The sequence below is a fragment of the Capra hircus genome, chromosome 23 (assembly GCF_001704415.2).
Source record: "Capra hircus breed San Clemente chromosome 23, ASM170441v1, whole genome shotgun sequence".
Lineage (NCBI taxonomy): Eukaryota > Metazoa > Chordata > Mammalia > Artiodactyla > Bovidae > Capra > Capra hircus.
Window position 1 is genome coordinate 19,500,740 of NC_030830.1, and position 17,931 is coordinate 19,518,670.

The following is a 17,931-nucleotide window of genomic DNA, read 5'->3' on the forward strand; positions in this document are numbered from 1 at the left end:
CGTGCACTGGACCGTTGCCAGTGCGCCTGAGGGAGCGAAACTGCCGGCCAGTCAGGATCCCTGTTGTAACCACCGGTGTGAAAGACCGGCCCATGGCGCCAGTGTCCCAGTCCAGCTATCCAGAGGACACCCCGGGCTCTGGGAGACAGCGACGCAGCTCTTCCGATAGCCCGCCATCCGCGCAGGCCAGACAGTCCCCTTGGGTCAGCCGTACTCACTCCCGCGACCGCGAATGCCTCAGGCCTTCGTGGAGTGGGTCGGGTGTTGGAGCTTCTTACCCCTTTATCCGCCCTGAGTCTCGAAAGCGGCCCCCCGGGCTCCGCAACTATGACTTCTCATCCTCTTCTTTCTCCTGTGGAGGGTACCGTTACCATCAACACCACTATGTGGGCGACAGGCAGTGGGTGGAGGACTGTGAGAAAGAGAAGGAGGAGAGCTATCGCCAGAGGCGGCTGAAAGAGAGAGAAAGGATTGGGGAGTTGGGAGCTCCTGAGGTATGGGGGCTGTCTCCAAAGTTTCCTGAGCCAGATTCTGATGAACACACCCCGGTTGAGGATGAAGAGGTAAAGACCAAGAAGAGCAGCAGTTCAGATACCAGCTCCGTAGAAAAACGGAAAAAGGCCAGTCGTTCAAAAAATAAAAGGAAAAGAAAGAAAAAGTCCAAAAGAAAACATAGGACATATTCTGATAATAGTGACAGTGATTCGGACTCCGACACTAATTCCAGCTCTAATGATAAAAAGAGAGCAAAAAAAGTCAAGAAGAAAAAGAAACGCAGAGCTAAAAAGCCCAAGAAAAAGAAGACTAAGAAGACTAAAAAAGAATCCAGTGGCTCAAGCTATGAGGATTCAGAAGACGAGTTGCCAGAAGACATCTGGATTGAGCAGTCAAAGATTGCAGATAACATGGATCTAATAGGTCCAGAGGCACCTATTATACACACCTCTCAAGATGAGAAGCCTTTGAATTATGGCCATGCTCTGCTTCCAGGTGAAGGTGCAGCTATGGCTGAGTATGTAAAAGCCGGAAAGCGTATCCCACGAAGAGGTGAAATTGGGTTGACAAGTGAAGAGATTGCTTCTTTTGAATGCTCAGGTTATGTTATGAGTGGTAGCAGGCATCGCAGGATGGAGGCTGTGCGCCTGCGTAAAGAGAATCAGATCTATAGTGCTGATGAGAAGAGAGCCCTTGCATCCTTTAACCAAGAAGAGAGACGGAAGAGAGAGAATAAAATCCTAACTAGTTTCCGAGAGATGGTGTACCGAAAAACAAAAGGGAAAGATGATAAATAAGGACTTTTGTTCCATAGCAGGACTTTCAACAATTTTAAATGACCAAAATTAAAAGGCTTTATGGTGCTACTGTACCAACTGTAAGTTCCTTAAGAAAAAGCTGCTTTTTTAGATTTCTTTAACAATATATTTTGTTAATTTTAACTGTAAAAGTAATATGTATACATGTTTTTAAAAATATTCAAACACTATAGGAGGAGAGTCAGTAGAATGTGAGTCTTCTACCCCCATCCCTAATCCTTCCCTCCTAAGAAATCTCTTTTTGGCATTTTCTTTATCTATCCATGAATCCTGTTTATGTAAAAGCATGTTTATTGCAGGATAAAAGTTGAAGCTATTAACCTAAAGGGTTGTTGTTTTCCCTGTTGCTTCCTCATGGAGCCATTCATTTACCCAAGGAAAACCAGGAGAACCCCGGAAAAAACAAAGGATTCAATTGAGTGTATACTTCTGGTTTGCATTTAACAGAGTTAAAAGTTAGTTTTATTGGCTCATTTTCCTCTTCTAGCCTGTTTCCCTGAAATAATAGGCTGCCAAAGCTCCTGAGTTTGGTTATGTATTTCCTGGTCCACGTATGAAGAGAGAAGGAAAATTTTTGTTTTGGCATTCCAAATAAGACTACTGAGACTCAGCCTAATTAGATTAGCTTAGGTCACATGCTTCCCCCAAACCTCCCCTCCTGCCTTCCCCCCACCCCCCCGCCACCACCTGCTTCCGGATATATCATTGCTGCGGAAATAGAATGACTTACTCCTGATCTGCCGAGTTGCTCACCTTATGGGCTATGTGGGCAAGGAATGGATACCTGAGTATCCATATTAAAGTAATGTTAGGAAGGCAGGGGTAGGCAACCAACAGGTGCCCACTACAGTGCTGAATGACTTGAAAAAAAAAAAAATATATATATATATAGTACATGCACTGAAAGCCAATATTATCTTGAAAAACTTGGCTATGACTATCAGAAGCCAAGGACCTGATTGAAAGAGTCCTAGGGTTTACCCATAAAAATAGACATTAAAAAGATAACGATCCAGAGTTGTTGGGTATTCCAATGAGTAGATTAGGTGCCAGCTAGATGAGGAGAAAGAGCAAAAGGAGGAGGTATAAAGAAATGGTTGGTAGAGCTCATGAAAAGATCAGATCAGGAAGGACCACATGGACAAGAGAGTTAACATGGAGAGACTGGCTAGCACCAGTGCTGAGAAGATTTACAGTGAGCTCCACTTGTGGTCTGTGATAAGACCTTATTGTCATCTAGTGATACCTGACCAAGCTCAGACTTCAGTACAAATGAAAACTATCTAATTTGGATAAGCCCCTTTTCAAGCCTCAAGACCCTGGAAAGCCCACAGAGCTGAAAGTCAAAAGATGTGGCTCTAGAATCTGGCAGGGCATAGTTGATGTAGAGAGGCACTTTTACCCCAGTATGTAACTTGACAGACACTGGATCACATTAGCTTGAGATTTTCCCAAAGAGGGTTGAGTGAAAGCCCTCTTGTTAGGTATATATATTTCCATTTATACCACACTATACAGAAGAATCTACATAGCTTGGAGATGTTTTATATCAATGCATATATCTTTTAATGACTTTATAGTATTCTAATGTATGGATGAACCATATTATATCTGATATTTAAGATTTTTTTGTATTTTGCTATTATACAATACTTTTAGTGAAAATCTTTGTAGATGTATGAGTGTTATCATCTATAGCATGCTCATATAAAAATAGAATTAATTATTGGGTGAAAAAGAATGCTTTGTGTCATCTAAAAATGGCCATCTAGAAGTGGAATTATTGAATCAAAGGGAAGGTATTTACTAATACAAGTGCTTTCCATGTACTAGGCAACATAGCAGATATTAGGGATAAACCAAAAAGCAAATTAGGCTTGATACCTGCCATCATAGAATTTTACATGCTAACTTGGGGAGACAGACTTTAAATAGTTAACAGACAAATAATTATAAATTGTAGTATGCTATGAAGAAAAGGGGCTAGAGCCAGAAATGGTGGACGTTTTTGATAGAGTGGTCAAAGTCTAAGAATATTACATTTAACCTCAAAGTGCTTTTAATGGCCATTGTAACATTGCTTTCCAAAGAGGATGCACTGGTTTACACACTCACCTGCCAATATTGTATTTCTAAACCTTTTGAATCTGAATCTTTGCCAATCTGATAGGTGAAAATGGCATTTCATTTTTATTTAAGAGTATGGTTGAGTATGTATAATAATTGTAATTCTTTTTTGTGTGTGAATTATCCACATTATATATTTGTGTATCTTCCTACTGAGTTTCTGAACTTTTTCTTATTGATCATAAGAACTCTTCAAATAATAAATCAGTTCTTTATTACAGAACTTGAAGATATTTCTCCCTTATTTGACTTTTGAATTGCCATTTTGGGAAACACTTAATCATGTTCCCTTTAAGCTCTAAAAGCTCTGGTAGCCATTCAGTGAATTGTCTTTCTCACGTGAGGAAAAGATGCAGCTCAGAAACTGTGGCTCCTAAGTAAACCAAGGTAAGATTGGTGGACTTCTGTCTCTCTCTTTTGGCTGCACCAAGCTGTATACAGGATCTTATTTCCCTCTGCACTGGAAGCCTGGTGTCCTGACCCCTGGATCCCTTGGGAATTCCTCGTCTCTTTGCTCTTAACCTAATAAATTCAGCTGCATTTTTATGAAGATACTTATGAAGTTTCACTATCAAGCATGAGGGAGGTTTTTTGGTTTGAGATGTGTGTATGTGTGTTTTTCCATATAAAGGAAGCATCCATCTATTCCTATTTTATTAGGAGTTTCCGCATTTATTCAGAAATGTTTGCTGAATTTTATTAAATTACACTTTAGCATTTGTAGTTATTAGTCTATTAATATGCTGGTTTTAAAGTTATGGATTTCCTAGAATTAAACTATGAATTAGGTTTATTAGAGTTATTTGGAAGTTTTTGATTATTTAGAACAATGATTGACTACAAATTTTTCTATGTCATAATTCAAAGTAATGAATGAGTATGGGTGGAAGCAGACAGAATAGTGGAAAGAATCATTACAAAAAGATACTTGTATCTCATGGCTATAATGCAATAGTTCCTCTTACTGATCATATAGAAAAGGAAGCTTTTATTTTAAACATCGTGGACCTGGACCTGATGGAAACATATAGATGACCATTTTGTTTACAGAAATGAGGATAATCTTAGAAAATGAAAATCTCAAGTTCAAAAAGTGATTTGTGTTATTAGTGAAATGTAGCTCTGTCTTGGTAAAAATGGTATTTTGATTTATTCTCACTTTATCTACCTGTACCGCTTCCAAAAAATACAGCCTACTTAAAAATGCACACCTTGAATTCTTGTTAAAAAGCTCTTCTTTGTCTAGCTTCATTGTGTTTTTATTTTCATGGGATATCCAATGCAATGACAGTAATCTCAGCCTTGATAATATGAGTGATATTTAAGCCAACCATGGTAGGGAGTTTGAAAGTGGTAATAAATGAATTAGGATATATTTGCTTCCTTTTAAAATCGAAATTTATGTTTACCTCTTGTATAATTTTTTTTTGAGGGAAAGCTCTTGAAAAAAATGAGATATGTATTTTCCCTGCAGGACAGAATTATTAACTTTTAATTAGTAAAATATTCACATTGATTGGATTTGTTAGCCTAAGGAAAAGTTTTTAAATATACACATTTTACTTTAACTTTTTTTTAAGTTAAACTTTTAAAAGATATTTTTAAGTTTTTGACACACAAGGGGAAAAAGAACTCTCCTGATAATGGAATTTTTTTTCTGTTATGATCATTTCAGGCTTGAAACAATATGAATTGTGTGATAAAACAATGGTTAGTAAGATACTTGTTTCAAAACTACCAACTGATTAAACCAGTTTGTTCGGATTTTTTTAAGGGTTTATTTTGTTCACAGATAATAAAAATACAGTTTGTGATGATGTGGGCAAGAGAGGGAATACTTCTGTTTTCTTTGGCAGAATTTATTTTAGTCGTGACACCACCCTACCCCCACCCCTACCCTTCGCATACTTTGCAGAAAATAATGCTTGATTATTCTCTCCCTTAGTAATAGACTGTAATTGAGGAGGACCCTATGGGATCTTCCTGGTACAAACACCTCCCTTCTATCCTCTGCTGTAGCTCCTCTCTGATGTACATAGATAATAATATCTGATGCACTCTCCTGAGTTGTTTTACAGATGCTAACATTACCACCAAATGGAAGAAATGAAATACTTGATCATGCCTCTAGACCTCCAGGCCCAAAGTACCAATAAGGTGACTCAGACTGCCTTATTTGCCTGGGTAAAGAATCTGCCTGCAATGCAGGAGGCCAGGTTTGGATCCCTGGATCGGGTAGATTCCCTGGAGAAGGGTATGGCTACCCACTCCAGTTATTCTTGCCTGGAAAATTTCATGGACAGAGGAGCCTGGCAGCCTACAGTCCATAGGGTTGCAAAGACTCAGACACAACTGAACAACTAATACTTCACTAAGTAGTAGTAATGTTAACCGCTCTGTTACCTCAACACCAACCAGTCAGAGAACTGTGCAAGAGCTGATCACGTTCCTGACAACCCCGCCTCCCTCACCTGACTTTTAAAAAATGCTTTGGTGAAACCCTTTGAGGAGTTGGGGTAGTTTTGAGGACACACCAAGAAGAGTTTGCCTTGCTTGGTCCTGCAATAAACCTCTCTGCTTTAAAACGCCCACATTTGGTTTCTTTGGCCTACTGCATCCAGCACACAACCTTGCATTTGGTAACATGCCTTAATTTTTTGTTACCTTAAACCTGGCAAATATACATTCATTGTATATTTGCATATGTACATATATACATGTTCAACTTAAAAACACTTTTACATTTATTTTTGCCACTGTATTTGATAACTTTTTTAATTGGGGAGAATAGTAAAATATGTGTCCGTGTCTTAATTATGTGAGTGAGCAAAGTGGAATACCGGCTGTGATAACACTAAAGTGAGCTGGCCTGTTTCCGTGCCTGTGTGGACTAAGGCCCACCAGGTTCCTCTCTCCATGGGATTTCCCAGGCAAGAATACTGGAGTGGGTTGCCATTTCCTACTCCAGAGGATCTTCCCAACCTAAGGATCAAACTTGTGTCTCTAAAGTCTCCTGCATTAGCAGGGTGATTACCGCTAAGGTTGGTAGCCCATGGGGTCGCAAAGAGTTGGACACGACTAAGCGACTGAACCGAACTGAGGGAACCTGGAAAGCCCCAAAACACGCCAGCTTTCACGAATTTGCGTGTCATCTACATAAACGAAATAAATTTCGGGTTATAAACTTAAGAAACCTAAAAACACACCTGGACGCCCCTCCCAGCTTTGGGCACCCCTCCCAGCCTCTGGACTCCGAGACCGCTCAACCAACTACTAGCCTGAATTTGGCCGCCTCGTAGGAGCGCCATCGAGCCGCAGTCCTCCAGCATTCCTAGAGCGACGGTCAAAAGCGCCGCGGAGCGAGAGCGGCCGCTCAGTAAAGAGCTAACAAGCTGCTTGAAAGCTTTTGGCTTTTCCCTTGGGTCCTTGGAGGGGTGAGTGGTGATTGCGCTCCAGTTTGGGGAGTAACTGCGGCCCGTGGGCCGGGGAGCAGCTGATTCCTTGCGGGTGCGGAGAAGCCTTACCCAATGGAGGAGACGTGTGGACTCTGAGCGGGCGAGGACAGGAGATGTCAATCTTGGGGCCTAGGAGAGGAATGATGCTGTGGTTCTTGTTTATAGAGGCACAATCTTCTGCGTGTGTGTGTGTGTGTATATATATATTTATCCATTGAGCTCAAGTTTAAATATGTATAAAGTTAAGCCTTAGAAGGTGACTTTGAGCAAAAGCCTGAGGGAGGTTTAAAAAACCTACGTGGCCTTTGCAGACACGAATTTTCTAGTAAGGGGCAACAGCAAATGCAAAGGCGCTAAAGCAGGAGCTCGCTTATCATACTCGACGAGTAGCTGGGAGCCCAGAGTGGTTGGAGCACAGTGAACAAGGGGAAGGTGTGTAGAAAATGCTGTCAGAGAGATGGGGGTGGGAGGAGGCCTGTAGAAAAAGTGGGTGTTGTGTAAGGAACTTGTTGATTTCTTGATGTGGAAAGAGTATTAGGAAGGTTTTGAGCAAAGGAAAAACATCTGACAGGTTTTTAAGCGTCTGCAGCCAGGAACTCAAGATGAGACCAGACTGGAAGGCAAGACTGGAATCGGGTGACTGGAGACAGGAAGAACGCTGCTTTCTCAGCTTTTAGGCTGTCAGGCAGGTGACTTCTCTTACTGGGGAAAGTCAGCCTTTTTGTTCTATTCTGGCTTTCACCCGATTGGATGAAGTCCACTCACATTAATAAAAGCCATCTGCTCTACTCAGTCCACTTATTTAAATGTTAATCTCATCCGAAAACACCCTCACAGAAACACCCTCTGTAATGTTTGGCCAAATATCTGGGTACCCGGTGGTGCAGTCAAGTTCTCAAAGAAAATTCACCATCATAATACCTAACTATTTTCTGGCTAACAATCATTACTTTCATGGACATCTTTTCACTTTTTTTAAGAATACAGTTGACTCTTGAACAATACTGGTTAGCGGCCCATGGTGAAGTCGGAAATCCAAGTATAACTTTACAGTCAGCTCTCTCTACTCACAGGGCCACATAGCAGATTTGGCCTATTTGAAAAAAAAAGAAAGCCATGTATAAGTGGACCCATGTAGTTCACTCTCCTGTTGTTTAAGGGTCAGCTGCAGCAGGATTGGCATTTTAGATTGTAAATCCTGTTTTGACAAATAAGTATCAGCTGGGAGTGATACTATATAACAGTGAACTAAATTTGGAACCTAACTGGGCACAGCCACTAAGTGAGTGAGCCTTATACTATACTGATTCAGAAGTGTGTGCCAACAATTGGCAGATACTATTTCACTTATCTCTAGAGTCACTCAAGAGTCATCAGAATCAAGAGTCCCCACATACCAAGAGCCTGTTCAAAAGATTAATGGTATAATTCTCTGAATTTTGTTGTGTGGTTTTTTTTAAGGTTGTGCTGGGTCTTCATTGCTGGGCATGGGGGTTTCCCTTCATTGCAGTGTATGGGCTTCTCATTGAGGTGGTTTCTCTTGTTATGGAGCACAGGCTCAAAGGCATATGGGCTTCAGTAGTGCAGCTTTTGGGCTCAGTAGTTGCCATTCCTGGGCCCCAGAGCATAGGCTTAACAGTTGTGGGACACAGGCTTAGTTGCTCTGAGGCGTGTGGGATCTTCCCAGACCAGGGATGGAATCCATGTCTCGTGCATTGGCAGGTGGATTCTTAACCACTGAGCCACCAGGAAGACTCTCTGAGTTCATTTTGACATGTTGCATTTGATAGGCTTTTGTAAGGTGCCCAGGAACCAGATAGCCAGAAGAAAAATCTTTCAGAGGTCTGGGCAGAAAAATAAGGAAATCATTGGCATAAAGATAGTACATAACATACCTGTCCTCTATGCTACCCTCTCCTAGCTTAGGTCCTATATTTCTTTTTCCTTTCAATGTCCTGTTTTTTGAAAGACTAATTTTTGCTTACTTGTGCCATTTTTCTCATTTTCCTGTGACTAGATGACTGTTCTCTCTATCCAATGACCAGAATTGCCTTTACAGCGGTTGCAGTGACCTCTGTTTGTTTTTTTTTAAATAATATTTATTTAAATAAATTCATTTGGCTGTGCTGGGTCTTAGTTGTGACATGCTGGATCTTCTAGATGTGGCATGTGGGATCTAGTTCTCTGGCCAGGGATTGAACTCAGGACCCCTGCATTTATTGCAAAGAGTCTTGGCTGCTGGACTGTCAGGGAAGTCACTGACTTTTTTTGTTTTTGTTTGTGTTTTTTAGAAATACTAATATAGTTATTGGCTCCCCTGATGATTCGGCAGTAAAGAATTCACCTGCAGTGCAGGAGATGCAAGAGACACGGGTTTGATTCCTGGGTCAGGACGATCCTCTGGAGGGAGGACATGGCAGCCCGCTCCAGTATTCTTGCCTGGAAAATCCTATGGACAGAGAAGCCTGGTGGTCTACCAGTCCATAGGGTTGCAAAAAGTCAGATGCTACTGAGCACGATATAGTTATGGAGAAGGAGACGTGGAAAGTTTTGGGGTTTTTCTGTTTGTTTTGGTTTTAATTTTTGGCTGTAGATGGGTCTTCATTGCTGTGTGCAAGGCTTTCTCTAGTTGCAGTGAGTGAGGACTACTGTCTAATTGAGATGCCCTCATTTACCTCAAAACATGTCTCTGAATTAGGTATTATCTTCATTTTACAAATGAGTGAACAGTGTAGTGACAGAGTGGGATTGGAACCCAGGCCAGTCTGAGGCTCAGGCTCGTTCCACCACTCCACACCTGTAGAAACAGATCCCCTTGTCTCTTGGATTCTACTGTCTTTGTTTTTCTACCTTTCTGGTTATTCCTTCTTACTTCTCTTCCTTACACATAGGTGTCTCCCAGGTCCCAGCCCCATTTACCCTTTTCCCAGCCATAACCAACAACTACCCAGAACATGTGAGGTTTTCCAACAGCTCTGTGCTCAGGTTTTTCTCTGTCTGGAAAACCCTTTCTGTATTTTCTTGTCTGACTTTCACATGTCTTTTATGAGTCAGAAGGGTTACCTTCAAGAGGTCTTTTCTGACCTGCTAATAGGGATTAAGTGTCTTACCATTGAGCTCTGCTAGCATCCTGTGTCTACCTTCACCGTGGCACTTAATACATTCAACTGTAATTGCTTATTTACTTGATTTCTTGTGGGGCAGAGAGCTATAGAGGCCAGAGGTTCTTTCATCTCTGTATCTCCAGCAACTAAAGAGTGTGGCACCTAGACAATGAATGAGGTAAGTTGTGAATATCCTTATGTTCTTTTAGTTAATTCTGATATTGGCTTTAATGAATGAACGTACAAACAGTTTTATTCATTTTGTGTCTTTTTTCTCCCTCTCAACTTTTGAAGAATTTTCAAATCTACTGAAAAGTTGTAAGAATAGTATGGTCAATACTATATACCCCTCAGGTAGCAGCTCTTGTCAACTTCCTGCTACATTTGTGTTTTTTCTCTCTCCCTCTCTCCACATACCTCTCCACAGACTCCCCTCTCCTTGCAACATTTGAAAATAAGTTTTAGTACTGTCTTCTGAGAATACGGCTATTCTCTTACATGACCACAAAACTGTATCCCACCCAAGGAGACTCTCAGATCTACACACTTCTTCTGTGAAGGGCCAGAATAGCTGAGCTTTGCAGGTGGTACAGTCTCTGTGGTAACTCCAGTAGATCCTTAAACAAAAGGGTTTGAACTACATGGGTCCACTTATACATGGGTTTTTTCAGTACATATAGTACATGTATTTTCATTTTACAGATCTTTAAGTGGGGGAAAGTTTGTGTTTGATTAGAGATCATGTGGAGTCAAAAGAACTAGAGTTTGAGTCCTGATCCTGTTGAAGCTGTTTTAGCTTCCTACCCTTGCTCATCTATCAGTTCCTTTGTTTTTGCAGCAGAGATAGTAAGTAGCACACAGATTTTTGGATTTTTGACTGAGCAGGGATCAGTGCTCCATTGTTCAAGTCCTCAGTCCTGCTAGTGTATTTCTGAAAGCAGATGTAAACACTGTCTACCAAATGGGTTTGGCTGTATTCCAATAAGAAAAAATCAATCTTTCCTGTTGGCTCAGTGGGTAAAGAGTCTGCCTTTAATGTGGGAGACTCGGGTTCGATCCCTACTGAGTCAGACATGACTGTGCATCTAAGCAGCAGCAGCAGTATTCCAGTAAAACTTTAAGTAAAAATACAGCCTTTGGGCTCTATTTGGTTTGCCTATATATTATTCAGATTTCTGAATTCTTCAAAACATTTGTATTTTTTTTTAATTCAAGAGCAAATTTCACTTGTTACATTTTGCTGTATCTCTTTAATCTAGAGAAATACCTTTCCCACATTCACTCTTTATTTTCATGAAATTGATGTTTTGAAAAGTGCATATCTCTTGTAGATAAGCTGCATTCTAGACATTCTGGATTTATCTGAAAGTTTCCTCATTAGATTCGTGTTAAACACGTCTAGTAAAAATGCTGTGTAAGAAATTGAGGCACAAGGTCAGTTATCTTACTGTTGGTGTTGCTAGGTTTCATCTGACTGCCGGATAGCGCCATCCTTCCCTTTGTAATTCATAAGCAATCAGTGTGGTGATTCTTTGAGGCTGAGATTATCCTTTCCCCTTACTCCTTTTTACCCAGTGATTTCACCCATTTGTGGTCCTTGATTGAATCAGTTATTTCATCAAGGGCTACAGAATGGTGATTTTTCAAATCTGTTATTTATGCTGTTAGCTGGCAATCTTCTGTAAAACAGTCTTCTCATTTTGTATGGTTGTTTCAGAGAGAGGAGAAATGGATAGTAATTATTGGAAATGTATAAATCCAACAAAGGGGTATTGCTATTGCAGTTATTATCATTACTACTACTATTACTATTTCCGTGATTCTTGTTATTACATTTTCAGGGGTATCCCTGAGGAGGCAGTCAAAAGAAAGTTGCCCAAAATAGAGCAGTCTGAAGGTGGAGATGGCGACAGCATGGGGAACCGTTCCTTCCCTGGCTCCTGTGAACCTGAAGAAGGAGGGGTTTCGGGTGATGAAGGAGGATCACCTCTCTGCTCGGGAACAGGGAGTCAAGCTGCAGGGAAAGGGCACAGGCTTCGGGCAGCAGCCCTTATGCAAGCAGTTCAGGCAGTTGCGCTATGAAGAAACCACAGGACCTCGAGAGGCACTGAGCCGGCTCCGGGAGCTCTGCCGACAATGGCTACAGCCTGAGACCCACACCAAGGAGCAGATCCTGGAGCTGCTGGTGCTGGAGCAGTTCCTGACCATCCTGCCTGAGGAGCTCCAGGCCCGGTTACGGGAGCATCATCCGGAGAGCGGGGACGATGCGGTGGTTTTCCTGGAGGATTTGCAGCCGGAGCTGGGAGGAACAGGACAAGAGGTAAGCGTCAGGTGTTCCCCTTTGCAAGAAAGCAGGAGCTGACACGCTGGGCCAGGGCCATGGCCATGACTTCAGCAGTGGGAGAACTGCTCAGCTTGGGTTCCGTTTCTTTGCAGTCTGGTTGTTTCTTGCTGAAACTCTTACCTCAGCCACCCTGCCTCTGCTGGGAGGAAACTGAATGTGCTTCAGGTTTTCCAGTCTCTTTTCTTTGCCCTTCTCTTCACTTCCTTTTCTAAACATTGAAGTGTTTTTCTGAATAGCAGTTTCCTCCTAAACCCACGTGTACCTAATCATCCCCAGGACCCAAACCAGGCAAAGAAACAGGAAGTGTTCATGGAGGAGACAGCCCTTGCAAAAGCCATGCCGGAGCAGCAGGTCCAACCTGAAGGTGACGTCCCAGAGCCCGAGAGAGAGAAGGGTAAGAAGCCTGCATCTTCACATGTGAGATTTGTGGTTCTGCCTGGAGGCCTTGCTCGGCACCCTTAGCATTTTGCTTTTTTGTTTTTGTTTTGAGTCCTGTTTATTGAAGTTAGTTTACATTCTCTAAAATTCACTCTTTGTAAGTGTACAGGCCAATGAGTTTTCACAAACATGAAATAATTACAGTTGTCTAATCATCACCACAATCAAGACAGAAAAGTTTCCATTACCCCAGACATTTCCTTTTTCCCTAACCCTTGTTTCTGTTTTTGAGTGTTTCTAGTTTGTTTTTTTTTTCTGTTTAATTAAAACTGAATCCTTCTCCTGTGTGAACCTTTATCTTTATCTTCTCCCCATTACTGGGGGGCAGGGGTGTGAATGAAAAAGGAGTGCTTTGTTTCTCTCCCAAGGGAAAGAATGCCAGCCACATGATTCACTACTTATTTTTTCTTACCACCTTCCAGTTATTGTAAATGACTACTGCCTTTTATTTCTAAATGTTGTCTGGATTTTCTTTTGTGTTTTTTTTTTTTGCTCTAGACTCTGACATCTCTCTTTCTAATATTTATCCCTTTCATTCTTCTCCTCTTTCCAGTCTGGTACAAGCCCTGTTTATCTTTTTTGTTTTACCATCTCTCATCTTGGTGCTTCTGCTAAAGTTAAATTACCTCTTGTTCATTCTCCACCGTTTAAACACAAATTCATTACTGTTGCTCCCCTCCTTGAAGACCTTCAATGAACTAAGAAACAACCCATCACCTTTACTCACTCCCAATAGCTCTTAACAGAAGTCTCACCTAGCATACTCTGGCACTTGCAGACCTTGCAGCCTTGTATTCCCTAACATAATCAGCTTGCTTCAGTTTGCTGGAGACTTTTCATACCAACTGTTCCATGTGCTGGGAAAACCCTCATTCCCAGACACACTGGGACAATTAGTCATCCTTGATTCCATCAGCTCTCACGTGTGTTTCTCTTCATGCTGAGTCCATTTCCCACCTTGTCTGTCTGGAATACTTCTTCCTCACTCTCTCTGGCTAATTCCTACTCCTCCTTCACAGCTAGCTTAGATATCACTTTCTCTGTCCTTCCTAAATCCCCCCAAGTCTAGATAAGTTTCCCCACCTCTGCTGCTAAAGCTACCATGGAACTGATCATATTATATTAGAATTGCTGGTTTACTTCTCTTTTCCTCCTGCCAGACCCAAAGGACAGGGCTTTGTTTTGTCTCCTGAGTCTGCTACCATCCCTCGCCTAGAGTAGACCTTCAGTATATATCTATTTGATGCAAGGCTGATTTCAATTGTAAAGCCTACTTTTACTTACTGCATGGTTCCCCTGCACAGTTTCTGAGTATAGTTCAAAATTCCTCTTCTTCTGGAAGCTTTCTGAGTAAAGTAGCCAAAAGAGAGAGGCCTACTTTTTCTAAACAGCCTTGCAGAAATGAATTTATGCCATGTAATCAATGATGGGTATATACTTTAAATATAAAAAGTAGATTCAGCAACAGTAGATTCTTGAAATTGTTCCTTACCTTCTAGATCTGTTGAAAAATGTTGTTTTACACTCGAAGTTTAGGTTGTTTTTCAGTTTTGGAGGCCCCTGCATTTCCTTTTAGTTGTGTGTGTCATTCTGTCCTCACGGAAAAGACTGTTCTCTCATTCCCTCCCCATGGGGGCTATTCATCCTCTTGTCACAGCCCTTCCACCCAATTAGGTTTCTAGTGTTTCTACTCTGCCTCCCCAACATGTGCTTTTACTTTCTCTGATACCTCCTCCCCCCACCCTTCATTTTCACTTTCTCATTGACTCTCAACTTTTGAAATGTTCTGTTTGCTGTCTTTATCTTACTCACACAGAGTAAGCTTCATTTGTTTGTTATTAGTGCTGTTTAGACTCTCTCACTCTATTTTCTCCATCCACTTCTTCTTTTACTCTCATTCTGCTTTCCATCCCATTCATGCTCCTGGACTTCATGCTCCTATCTGCTATTCCCTCTCACCTTCTCCCTGGTGTCTGAGCTAAGTTTTCATTCAGCAAACATTGTTTATTATCTCTTCTGTGCCACATCTATAAGTAAATTATTAAAGCAATGAACTATAATGGATCTACTGAACCACACAGGAAAGCAGTTACTGCTGTCCAAGGAGATTAGGAAAGGCTAAGACATTTTTGTAGACTTCATGTTAGCCTCAAGGTCTTGTGGCCCAATGTTTTTTTGATTTATTGGTGAGGACATTGAGCCCAGAGGATTTAAATCACTAAGAAACACAGCTAATCAGTGATAAAATTGGCACCATGTCTGCATGTCTTCATTTCCAGTTCATTTCTTCATTTCTAGTGCTATCCCTTTCTCTTATTTGCCCTGGGTATTTAATTGACCTAGCTTTCTAATTTCCACATGGCAGACCATTATCAAGAACATACAGCCATTAGCTGTACAGCAAAGTAAATCAGTTATGTGTATATCCACACTTAAAATTTTTTAATTGGTGTCTAGTTGATTTACAATGTCATGTTAGTCTCAGGTATACAGTTTGGTGAATCAGTTATGCATCTTCATATGTCTATTTTGTGGATTCTTTTCCCACACAGGCCATTAGAGTAGAGTTCCCTGTGCTATACCGTAGGTCCTTATTTGTTTAACTTCACTTTTAAATACTTCCAATTGTATGTTCTTTTCAGACCCTGCAATTCTGTATGCTTTTTCTTCAATTTTGAGACCAGTGATCTCATCATTTTGCCTAAATTAACTGAAGTTTTTAAAGTAATATAGCCATTATAAATTATTCAAAAACTTAAGTTGTATGATATGTTCTTACTTCCTGGTTTTGCCTGTGGTTGATGTTTTATGGTAATTTATAGAAAACTAGATTAGCAAAAAGTTCTCAAAGATAAAATTGTAACAATCATTTTTTTCTTCTGTGTTGCTGCTATGCCTGGCACAAACTTTACGTTATTTTCCCACTACTTGTTTATGATTCTGTCTCTCCTTTAAAAAGAGTTCATAAAAAATAAATAAGTTTTTATCCTACTTGATGATAACCTCAGTGCCTACAGTAATGATTGGCATTTAGGATGGGTTTAGGAAGGAAGGAGTGAAGGCAGGAAAATGTTCAGTATTTTCTTCACTGAAGCCATAAGCAGTTTGAAAGACAAAAAAGAACATAGAGCCCTGCCCTTTATGACTGTTTACTTGCTTGCTAACTTCTCTCTGTATGTATATATGCATATGTATCACGTGACTTCAAACCATTTAAAATAAGTCATCTCTCACCATAATCCTCTCAAAGCAGCCACTGGGAAACATTTTCTTATGTATCATTCCATGTATGTTATATGCAACACAAACATCCACATTTCCATTTTGCACACGTGGCTTGATTCACTTTTATCCTCCTAATTGCAGATTCCTTTTCCTGAGCACCAAAAAGCAAATAATTGGTGTTATATACTTAATGTTTCAGGGGAGGCAAAAAGGATTGAGAATGGGAAGCTGGTTGTAGAGACAGACGCCTGTGGAAGAGTGGAATCATCTGGGAAACCATCTGAACCCATGGAGGTTCATTACAAGGACTCTAACTTGGATAGGCAGCAGGCTGAGCCCAAGGAGAAAACTGACTATAAATGCTCAGAACATGGGCAGGGGTTCTTCCAGCACTCAGACCTGATTAAGCATGAAAGTTCACACAAGAAAGAAAAACTCTGTGAAGCTGAAGTGTGTCAGAGTTTGAGTCTTCCTGGACATCAGAAAATCTGCTCTAGAGAAAAAGGTCACCAGTGTCATGAATGTGGGAAAGCCTTTCAGAGAAGTTCACACCTTGTCAGACATCAGAAAATCCATCTTGGTGAGAAGCCATATCAGTGCAAGGAGTGTGGAAAAGTCTTTAGCCAGAATGCAGGCCTTTTGGAACATCTCAGAATCCATACTGGAGAGAAACCTTATCTATGTATCCACTGTGGAAAGAACTTTCGGCGCAGCTCCCACCTTAATCGACACCAGAGAATTCACAGTCAGGAGGAGCCCTGTCAGTGCAAAGAGTGTGGGAAAACCTTTAGTCAGGCCCTTCTCCTCACCCACCATCAGAGAATCCACAGCCACTCCAAAAGCCACCAGTGTAACGAGTGTGGGAAAGCCTTCAGTTTGACCTCAGATCTTATTCGACACCACAGGATTCACACTGGAGAAAAACCTTTCAAATGTACTATTTGCCAGAAAGCCTTCCGATTAAACTCACATCTCTCTCAGCATGTGAGAATCCACAACGAGGAAAAACCCTACAAGTGTAATGAATGTGGAGAAGCCTTCAGGCAGAGGTCCGGTCTTTTTCAACATCAGAGATACCACCACAAAGACAGACTGGCTTGATGAAGTGTCCTCTCCTTATGGACCATCAGAGACAGTACGTTAATAAGCAGGACTTCAGGAAAAGTCATTCTAGCCAATTCTGGCAGAGAACTTGGAGGCCAAGTTGAAGGCTTTCTGCCTGCACTCTTATTTTCCTTGTAGTCAGCTTTGGGCCACAATATTTTGACCCTAGATGGTACTGTGGGATCGAAGGTAAAGCATTCTTCACTGCAGGACTTCTCAGAGCCTTTAACATGGTAAATGTGTAGTTATGTGTCTCCAAGTAGCAGAGAGCCTCATGATCAAGGGCTTGAAGTCATCAATGAGTCAAGTATGTATAGATTTATAGGTTTAAACAAAAGAAGAGAGGGTTGATATTTTTGCACATGCTGCAGCAGCAGTCTCCTATACAAAAAAAAAAAAAAAGACTTTGGAATACCACACTGAAAGGTACCTTTTAATTTTTTTTTTTTTTTTTTTGCTGCATTGCCAGCACATGGGATCTTAGTTCTCTGACCAGGGATCAAACCCATGCCCCCTGCATTGGGAGCACAGACTTCCACCAGACTGCCAGGGAAGTCCCTCAAAGGTATCTTAAAGTGCAGGTTATTAATGGTGAACATTTTTCCCCACTGATTTTACTACCCCATCCCCACCCCAATCAGCAGAAGCATTTTGGAAAGCAATGATGATCTAATTTTACCATTTCCCAGCCCCATCCCTGCCGTGTATACCTCATTGATTCAAATTAGAAACTTAAGTTTTATTTAGACTATGGAAGAGATTTGGTAAGTTATTTGAATGAACCAGGCTGAATTAATCCAAGTAGCAACTATCTTACTTGA

General features: G+C 41.1%; 2 protein-coding genes across 4 annotated transcripts; both read left to right on the plus strand.

Annotated features, from left to right (window-relative positions):
* NKAPL (NFKB activating protein like) lies at positions 1-1,976 on the plus strand. Its single transcript, XM_005696707.3, has one exon. The coding sequence runs from the start codon at positions 93-95 to the stop codon at positions 1,290-1,292; it is 1,200 nt and encodes a 399-aa protein (XP_005696764.2). The 5' UTR covers positions 1-92; the 3' UTR covers positions 1,293-1,976.
* On the plus strand, positions 6,781-17,512 carry ZSCAN26 (zinc finger and SCAN domain containing 26). Of its 3 annotated transcripts, XM_018038522.1 has the most exons (5): positions 6,781-6,874; positions 10,100-10,177; positions 11,841-12,319; positions 12,620-12,737; positions 16,206-17,512. In XM_018038522.1, exons 3-5 carry the CDS (start codon positions 11,903-11,905, stop codon positions 17,105-17,107), a joined length of 1,437 nt encoding a protein of 478 aa, XP_017894011.1. In that variant the 5' UTR covers positions 6,781-6,874; positions 10,100-10,177; positions 11,841-11,902; the 3' UTR covers positions 17,108-17,512. The 3 variants fall into 3 exon arrangements, with proteins under 3 accessions (XP_017894011.1, XP_017894012.1, XP_017894010.1); XM_018038523.1 differs by lacking the exon at positions 10,100-10,177 and having other exon boundaries at positions 6,791-6,874; XM_018038521.1 differs by lacking the exon at positions 6,781-6,874 and having other exon boundaries at positions 9,304-10,177.